The sequence below is a fragment of the Capsicum annuum genome, chromosome 2, assembly GCF_002878395.1.
Source record: "Capsicum annuum cultivar UCD-10X-F1 chromosome 2, UCD10Xv1.1, whole genome shotgun sequence".
In the NCBI taxonomy this organism is placed as follows: Eukaryota; Viridiplantae; Streptophyta; class Magnoliopsida; order Solanales; family Solanaceae; genus Capsicum; species Capsicum annuum.
The window spans coordinates 133669409-133678906 of record NC_061112.1 but is presented as its reverse complement, the minus strand read 5'-3'; the positions used below and the strand labels follow the sequence as shown (position 1 = coordinate 133678906).

The 9498-nt window shown below is 37.4% G+C and overlaps 2 protein-coding genes across 3 annotated transcripts in view; one reads left to right on the top strand and one right to left on the bottom strand.

Moving 5' to 3' along the window:
* LOC107859564 (RNA pseudouridine synthase 6, chloroplastic) overlaps positions 1 to 4652 on the top strand; it is a 17568-nt gene extending 12916 nt beyond the window's left edge. The window contains exons 8-10 of one of the 2 annotated variants that reach the window (XM_016704613.2): positions 1467 to 1636; positions 2211 to 2558; positions 4211 to 4652. In XM_016704613.2, the coding sequence (XP_016560099.2) occupies positions 1467 to 1636; positions 2211 to 2483 (443 nt within the window). In that variant the 3' untranslated portion in view covers positions 2484 to 2558; positions 4211 to 4652. Of the gene's footprint in view, positions 1 to 1466; positions 1637 to 2210; positions 2559 to 4184 lie in introns of both variants that reach the window. The other variant, XM_016704614.2, reaches the window with a different exon arrangement.
* A 182-nt stretch (positions 4653 to 4834) lies between these two features.
* LOC107859563 (beta-glucosidase 18) lies at positions 4835 to 9096 on the bottom strand. The gene is made up of 11 exons (XM_016704612.2): positions 8804 to 9096; positions 8661 to 8727; positions 8383 to 8441; positions 7132 to 7207; positions 6950 to 7024; positions 6766 to 6853; positions 6432 to 6684; positions 6042 to 6157; positions 5701 to 5950; positions 5483 to 5585; positions 4835 to 5358 (listed from the first exon to the last, which is right to left on the bottom strand). Exons 1-11 carry the CDS (start codon positions 8972 to 8974, stop codon positions 5048 to 5050), a joined length of 1569 nt encoding a protein of 522 aa, XP_016560098.1. The 5' UTR covers positions 8975 to 9096; the 3' UTR covers positions 4835 to 5047.
* Between the last annotated feature and the right edge of the window lie 402 nt (positions 9097 to 9498).

Below are 9498 nucleotides of genomic sequence, written 5' to 3'. Positions count from 1 at the left end.
ACCTAGGTGGGACCCACCGAAATTCCCACAACAATACACATTCACCATACATATACATACAGAGACCACATCTCACGAAGGAAGAGAGCTCATACAATACACACCTCTCTCACAAATTGCGCACATACATACTCACAGCTCACTGGAAAACGCACTCTCTCACCGAAAACACACACGCACATCAGTGAGGACGGGATCGAGAAAAATGGAAAGAGCTTGAAATTTCCAGCGAGAAATGGTGAAACCGGGAGAAGTTCGGTCTTCTCGAGCTTTTTCCAGCGAAAGTTTCGCCGGAATTGGTTTTCTTTCTCGTCTGTTTGATCAATCCCATCTCAAAATCGCCAAAACCTCTTTGTTTTACTCTGATTTTTAGGCGATTTAGGTCGGAAGGTGTTTGATCGATCCCATCTCAAAATCATCAATTATCGAAAGGTCCAACTCTATCTCTTCTCCTTTTATTTCATTATACGTGTTTGATTTGCATGAGGTGTGGTTGAATGTTGATTTGTTGTTCAATTTCGTTGAATAGATGGATGTGGATTGTTGAAGTAGTATTGTTGAAATTTGGTGCTAAAAATGAATGTGGGGTTGGATCGTAGGAATTGATAAAAAATGAATATTGTTTAGTTCTGATTTATTGTCTTTGGTTATTTTGGAGCAAATACGAATGCTAAATGTGATAGTATCATGATTAGGCCATCGAATGAATAGGCAAAAGTTTAAGTTCGGGTAGGCAAGTTTAGGAATGATGTTTGGTGAAATGTTGAATGAGTTGAATGTTTTCTTATTTATCACCCTAAATTGAAATTGTATTCATTTGTCGGGGAATGCCTCGAAGTATCATGTACTTGAAGACGGTGCACGGTCAACGTCGGGTGGAGTTTAGTTTAGGATTAGTTTAGAATAGAGTAGGTTTACATTTTCCATTTTTCGGGTTTGTATAATTGGACTGGACACTATATTTTGGATTGTTTTGTTTTGTTTGATTTGTTTTTTGTGTGGTTTATACATTCGTAGTGTCAAAACAACCGATATGCTCCATCAAGCGACCGTGGTCAAACCACGGAATCGAGGGGGCCTAACACCTCCCCTTGGTCAACAGAATTCCTTAGCCGGAATCTCGGTTCTCAAATCAGTTTAAAGAGTCAAATCGTTTGAAAAGGATTTTCCAAAGGTGACTTGGCACACCGGATTATGCCAAGTGGCGACTCTGAATTTAATTGAAAAAATGTATCCTTTTTCGAAACAAATCTTTATTTTGTCACTTAATAATAAAAACCCTTTTAAACTTAAAAATCTAATCTTTTTGGTTAAAAAAAGGGGTGTGACAAGTGCTCTTGTTGAGAGGATCATATGTTATATGTACACCTTCATGTCAAACAATCCGCGATGTGGATGTTTGCCATAAGAAGTTGGATGTTCTTTCAAAAGTGCTCATATTTTCCTTTAGCATCGATTATTTGCAGATTTTGTGAAAGGATGGTTATTGTGCCAACTTGAGGTTTTAGAATGCAAGAGAATACCCTGGCCTAGGAGTGAAATTCAGAGCAGATACAACCTTGCGGACTGTGGATGGGCTTTGAAGGACTTCGCATATGAGTGCCAAATCAACCTTCTAACCGGTCGGACTCATCAGGTATTTAAATTCTCGCTTTCTGCTCCCTAGTGTATTGTTCCGTCTGTCATTAGGATTTTCAAGTTTGATGTCTCAAAGTTGAGTAATCGCTTGTCCAAGTTTTTTGACCTTCTTGCCAATTCGGTCTTATTCGAGAAAGTATTAGACAGGAAAGGCCTTACATATCGAATCAGGTTACTTGCTTGGGAAAGTATTTCTATTGTCACTGTTTTACTGGTCTCAGGAGGCATCTGCATAAATTCTTTTTGTATGTGTATGTGTGGTGAGTGTGTGTGTGTGCGTGCGAGTGTGTGATTGGGTGGGGTGGGGGTGGGGGCGAGATGGGTAGAGACAGAGCTCATGGCTAACTACTGTATTATTTAGTCATGTGTGTAGAGAGACAGAGCTCATAGCTAACTACTGTATTATTTTGTCATGTGTAAACTTACAAGTTCATCTTTGGTTTTTGCGATTTCAAAACAACGAAGTCGCTAAAGGGAACCAAAGGAGTGATTTCTCAAGATGGTGTTTCAGATTGAAAATCTACGTCTGGAGAATCACTAATATTCTGATGATTTTTGACCTTAATTTGCAGATTCGAGCACAGTTAGCTGCCTGTAGTGCGCCGCTGGTAGGTGACTCAATGTATATGCCAGCTGCAATTGCTGAAATGGTCAGTCCTGGGAGCAATCCATTTGGGAAGAACAAAAAACTATGTACAAACGAAAATGATAGATCACTTACGATCGATGAGTGGATAGCACAACATGGGAAGGAACCTAGTGTTGCTGTAGGTCTTCAGGCATGCCAGATTTCGTGGGATGATGGCAAACACTGCTATGGTGCTAGATCACCTTGGTGGAGGTAGATAGAGCTTGCACTAATGTTTAAGCTTGTTTTCATCCGAATAATGTGGCAGGCCCAACATATTCTTCCGCACAAGGTAAGAACTTCTTTATTCAGCTGTCACTATAAAACATCATTATCTTTAAGCTGAATAGTTCTTCCGCTCATTGGTGAAGCTTTGCATTTGTATGGTGCCTCAGTTGGTGATAGAAATAGGAAGTTGGTCATGGTGTCAGCAAGACAGCATATGCTTAAATTGTAGAGGTAATAATAGGATCATACTGTGCTGTGAAGTTTGATTAGGTTATGTTAAGGGTTACATATAGCGACCAATGCACAGGGGATTGACAAGTCGCCTTCAATTTTCATTCTTATTGTCATGTCAAAAGGTTTTATCCTACCTAAGAGTAACATACCTACGTAACTATGAAGTTGAAAAAGTTCAATATATCGAGAGCTTAAAATTTATCAATTTTTTGTCCGATTTCTGGGATCCTGCGTATTGTACTTATAAAGTATCCACTTTCAACAACAACAACATACCCAGTGCAATCCCACAGGTGTGACTGTATCCAGTTTAAATTCAACAGGTTTCTGTTTCGCATATAGGCAGTGTTTCTTTTAAGATACGGTCGTGACCTCTCCTCGTTGTTAAGACCTCTTTCTGAATCATTATTTCTTTAGTATTCTTTTTATCTTTCCTGAACTTGGATGTGTCCCTTTTGCACCATGTGTCAAGCAAAACCAATTCATCTAAATCTCTGATTAGTGTGGCAACACATGTCCTTGAACTATAAACTATGAACGAGGCATTTGTATTTTAAGAAGAAAATAGCGCTCGACATAAGGAAACAAGGAATGATGTGGTGAGTAGGAGCCTATTTCTCATTTTCATTGATCGTTCTTTGTCTAGCAATTTGATTAGATCGTTTTTGTATAGGGATGTAGTACTCATCCTTTATTTGGTAGATTGGTCACATACAGTATATCTATCCGAATTACTGTCTAGTCTTTGGTACCCTGATTAGTATGTATTAGATTCTGAACAAGAGTCTCATGTTTGGCTGTATTTTTGGCCGTCCATTCATGTGTTGTATTAGCAAATACCACCGTGTAATGAACTAATGAAAAATCATTTATGATGTGAATGTATTTTGTATCAAAGATCTGAAATTTTTGTTTTAAATGTTGGCTGCTGACATCAATCACAATATCACTAAACCAATGATCCTCAACTTTAGCACAACTGCTCACGGATGGCATTGGTCCATAGATGAATTGGAACTAGTACATTTGTTAGGATCTCTGTAAGAAGCTTCCTTCCTTCTTTCTTTTTACTCCCTTTTGACGATCTCCAGCATATCTAATGCCAAGGAATACAACATTACCAGTATCCAAAAGAAAAAAACATACTAGGACTCTCCTCTTTAACGTGATGACTTGTCAAACGTAAAAATTCATGTGTTTTGCATTAAACCTATGCATGAATAGGCTGTAATCTTGGGGTGTCGAGCAAAAGTTATTTGGGATTGGCTTCATCTTGAGTTTCTATTAACAGTCTAACCCTGCCCCCACCCCAACCAAGCACCACCACTTTTTCTGGAGAAGAAAGGTTCATCTTTCATTTTACACACCTAACTGAGTACAGTGTGCTATTTTGCATCCGGACAAGACATCTTATTTCTGTATATAGCTCATGCTCACTTTTTTTTTGTGTTTATAGCTGATCCTCACTTTATATATCGACAGCAACTGCCTGTGCTGGGATCATGTTATGAGCTTCAAGGACAAGGCTCACACTGATTTACCCTGTGTGGTTGTGGATTGGTGGGTCAAATACCAGAATGTCGAAGAGGAATTCACCGACACATTTCAGTCATTTGAAGGTACCCCATACCTTATCCTACTCGCGGAGTTCTGAAGCAATGGTTCTGCAGATATGGTAGTCTTCCCTCGACGAAGAGTTAAAACCCCTGTGTGTAATGGTGGATCTTGCTGTCGTAGTAGAGCATGTCATAAGTATTTCAGGCTCGTGCTGCTGCTTTTTTTATTTTTTTTTGGCCAATTTTCATTTTAAGGAATGTAAATACCATGTGCTGTCATGCTTGGTTTAACGTGTGAGGTAGTAATTAAAGTTTTGTGCTCTTATATTCTATTTAAATAGCATTTTTGGCTGATGTTGTGACACCAACTTTCTGAAGATAGCAGCCAAACTATGAAGGAAATAGTTTCAGTGAGTTTATTAGAATTGTCTATGCTTCTCCTATCTGCAGAAGTTTTTAATAATGAGCCCTCTGAGAGTTGATTTTGAAAGACAGCAGAGTGTGCATCAACTTTGTAGAATATTGGAACATTAAGTTGAAGCCTAGCAGATGAACGGAGAGAAATCAACATTCAACAGAATATTTCTCATGTACATGATTACAGTTCCATTGGAGTGAATACCAGGTGAAGCTTGAGCAACTTGTGCAATATGAAGGCAGGCTGCACAGTTATTTGTGTGATTGCACATAAACTGCCTTCCAACAACAGAGACCAAAATAAAATTCGCGTTTACGAGTCTCCGCTTTTGCATTTCTTCTTCCACTAGTTCTGTGCAGTTTGTGTTTCAAGCTGTATGTGAAAGTTATACATGAGCTGTTTATACCTGGTAGCTGATAATTTGGGGATTCTCTGGAGATTAGTATAGTTGACATAGTGAAGTCCAAATCTTAGGCTATATCCATCTAGCCACTCAAAGTTGTCAAGAAGGGACCAGACGAAGTACCCCCTCACATCTGCACCTTCGCTGATTGCATTTGCCAGTGAATTTAAGTAGGTATGCATAAAGTTCACTCTTTGAATATCATTCAAGGTATCCATTATCGAAGGATTCAGATTATCGTTCTCGGCAATACCTGCAACATTAGCAATTACGTCAGAAGTTGCATCCCAACAGATCCTAATGGATCTGGTTCAAGTTATTAGCTGATGAACTGCATCTCGCTTCTAAGTGACAAGAATGTGAAATTCTTTTCTTACCATTTTCAGTGATAACAATTGGAGTATTATTGAATCTTTCCTTCATGTACATCACAATTTTTTTCATCCCTTGTGGGTATAGAAAGAGCCAGTCCACTACAGTCTGATCCAGTAAATTAGGGAAACAAAAATTAGCAATGCAGAAGGTGCAAGGAATACTTTGGCAGAAAGGGTTAAACGATGAGGAATACAGAAGTATTAAAGATAAGAAAACATACAGGTTGCCCAATGTAGACACCGTCTTTTTCTGTAGTAACAAAATAGGAACCCTCTGACCAAGTTTTCCCATGTTCACAGGCAGAATATAAGCAATCTTTGACATATTTACCCGTATAGTAATTGATGCCAATGAAATCTAGACCATAACTCAAATTGCTCAAATCACTCTTGGAAAAGCTTGGCAGATTAGATCCCAGAATTTGTACCATTTCTATAGGATATCTTCCTAATATAATAGGGTCTAAAAACCTGCATTGGGATACTTGGTCAAAAAACAAACAGTTCTTTTCCTCTCTTTCTGATGCACAACAAGGCACGAGATTTATAAGGAAGGGCATACCAGTTGACATAGAAGGATCGAGCTCTCTGAGTTGCAGCTATGTCTTCAGAGGAATTGCTATATGGTTCATACCATTGTGTATCCAAAGAAATCCCAACCATGCCTCCTTGTCTTTCCTGAAAAGCCACATAAAACAGACTATGTTACTGATACTTGTATACCATTGGGTTGATAGAGGAGGAGGGAGCGATTTCCAAGCATAAACTATTCAAGTTCTAGTCTTCTAAGTATACCATTTTCCTGTTTTCTTCCGCCAGAATTGACCTTCATGTCATTTACAAGCCAGAAAATAGTGTTGCACTAAAGGGGTAATCCTTATTTTGGACTAGTTCTGCAAGATCATGCCACGTTGACATGGGGATGGAGAAGGGCATGGAGCAAGCGAAGAACCTGATATGTAGTGCGGTAAATTCTGACAGCAGATGCATGAGATAGGATCATATTGTGAGCTGCAATGAAGGGCTCCTTTTCTGAATCACCAGCACTACAATTTCCAAATACACCAGAGCATCGAGCTGGAGGGTAAGTTCCAAGTCTATAGCCACGATCAGCCATGAGGTTAGCCTCATTGATGGTTGTCCAGTATTTGACTCTGTCCCCAAAATATTTGAAGCAGATGTCTGCATAATAGCCGAAATCATCCCTGAAAAACAAACCAATTTGACTTGTTCATCAAAAAGAATCTACGGCTACCTTAAAGTGGAACATGGGACAAGCAACTTACCGTATTCGTGAACTCAGCCAACCACCATATCTTTCCTCAAGTTCTTGTGGTATGTCATAATGAGTTAATGTGACGAATGGTTGGATCCCTGAACTCAGCACATAAATAAGTCATCTGAGCGCTTTTTAGCTTCATTTTGGATTATCGATAGCTTAAAACAGTGAGCAACAGAAGCAGAACCGACCTTTCTGTAGGAGTGCATCAATGAGCCTATTATAGTGCTCAATTCCAGCCATATTAATATCTCCAAATGTCCCCTCTGAGTCAAATTTAAAACCCACAAAGAAAATGTTTGTTCAATGGAAATGACAACAAGGTGTATTTACTGAAAATGAAGGGAAGAGACAAGTGACAGTAATAACTTACTGGGTAGAATTCTCGCCCATGAGATAGAGAAACGATAGCTATTCACACCCATATCTGCCATGAGCTTGATATCCTCCTGTTTTCATTTTATTACAGAACATCAGAGTTGATCACTTTCATGCTTTACGAATCTATTGTCTTGCGAATACACTGCATTGATCCAACATTCATTCATAAACCCTTCTGAGACACTTTTGACTTCTTGCAGAAACCAAATTTTGCGCTCTCCGGTCTTGCAATTTTGCAAGTTCCCTCCATCCCAAACTGGTGTAAACAGCTTTGCGATTAGCAAAAAAAGCATATTTGTGTTTATCTGCTTCCTTATGACGTTGATCAGCTTTGACTTGGAAGCTAAGGCCAATGGGGGGTTTTTAGCTCTCTATCGTTATAGAGAAAGATCTAACTGTTTCCCCTTTGTGTCAACATGTATGCATGCATGAAAAAAATTAATTCTGATCTCCAAAAGTCACACAAATTGCTCGAGCATGAGTACTTCCTCTCTATCTATCTATCAGAAACAACTTCTCTACTTGTCTAGGGGTATGATCTACGTAAACTCTACCCTCCGTGGTGGGACTATCCTGAGAATGATTTTTGTATAAGTAGTTCCTATCTTGTTTATTATTGTGTTAACAGCAGTTTCTTGCTGGCTTTTCTGTAGGCCAATACATATTTAGCAGAAACCATCTAGTTAATCTCAATGTGCCTCACTATAGATCCCATATCAACATTACCCCTAGGATAAAAACATGCAAGAATGTGTTAGCCTTAAAATGACAAGAAGCTATTACTCTATGGGACCTATGATAGGGAACGAAAGGACAAAACAAACCCACCAACCACATATTTCTGATTCATCCACCTAGAATAAATTGCTGGTGGGGCTCATAAAATTGAATTAATTAAGGTTTATCTAAGAAATACCTACTTATCAGATAAGTATGACCTACATACTAGTATTATTATTGACCAAAATATGATTAACCTATTTTATGGGCAATTCCACTTGCTCTTCTCCTTACGTGTATTGCATCAGTTCATCAACAACAAGATAATTTTTCAAGCAGAATTCATTCACCTTGTAAATTGTGAAAATTTCCCTGTTTCCAAATTCCAATAAACAACAATGGATTCTATATTTGTACGTAGTTTTTAAAAAAAAAAAAAAAGAAAAACAGTTAATTAAAGAATGCAATAAGTTTTATAGGCTTAAAAAAAGTACTAAAAGCTCCAATGATAAATTAGATTTACCAAATAACGATTGTACTGATCAACAGCAACATCTCCATTGCTTCCATCCCTAATATGACCTGCAACAAATATCAAAATAAATAAATTTTCCCGAATTTAACTTCTAAACACTGACAATGTACAATTTCTTTACAATTTCTCTAGGAAATTTTAGCTCATCCTTACAGGTAATTTATTTTATTTTCAGGATTACTAATTTCACGTGTCCTTTGGGCCTCTAATTAAAATACACTAATATTATAAAAATTCTTTACACGATCATAATTGAAAAGGCTCACCAGGTTCATGAGTAAACACATCCCAATTGTTGAGACCTTTTCCATCACTGAGATAAGCTCCTTCAAACTGCGGAGAAACCAAGAAAAAAAATTATACTCAAAACAAGAATCCACCCAAAAAAATATATATATTTTTAAAGTACCTGGTAACAAGAAGAGGCTGCTCCAAACAAGAAGTTGGTTGAAGATGAAAATTGGCTTGGCTTTTGTTTGAGGGTATTAAGGGCGTTTGTTTGATGACATGATACTATGAAAGCATAAAACAACATGTAAATTGTTAAACAAGTAGTGTGCCAAAACATTGCAGGTACCATGCTAATTAGGAAGAAACATACAGCTTTGATTTGGTAAGTGAAGGAGGAAAATGGTAGCTTGTATTTCACTTTCAAGCTTAGAGAATAAGACTAAATAAGTAGCAAATTAGCAACCTTTCACGTGTTTTTTTAATTAAAAAACCAAAAATGTATGTGTCACTATATTGAAAGGTGTCAGCAAATACTGTATCTCTTTTACTACAAATCTTTAAAAAAAAAAAAAAAAAAAAAAAAAAAGGAAGCCACTCCTCTTTACATAAGTTTTTTAATTTCAATAGGAATATTTTATGTTACAAGTTTAATATCGTAGAAGCAAAAGGATTTACATATTTTTTAACTTAAAATTAGTAGAAGATTTTAAGAGCCTTCATTTATGTGTTAAACGATATGCTTTATTAAGTTAAGGTATATGTAAGGGTTATTTGGTAGTGTATATAATAATAGTGATGAATATATAGAGCGTATTTTTCTCTCTTCGTTCATTTTTACTAGTTGAATATATTAAAAATAATTATTGAACTTTA

Coding starts and splice junctions, on each gene's coding strand:
- LOC107859563 (XM_016704612.2), bottom strand. CDS start 8,974: ATGGTACCTGCAATGTTTTGGCACACTACTTGTTTAACAATTTACATG. Junction 8,728..8,803: donor CAGCCTCTTCTTGTTACCAG/GTACTTTAAAAA, acceptor GTTTCTCCGCAG/TTTGAAGGAGCTTATCTCAG. Junction 5,359..5,482: donor AATTGTTATCACTGAAAATG/GTAAGAAAAGAA, acceptor CTAATGTTGCAG/GTATTGCCGAGAACGATAAT.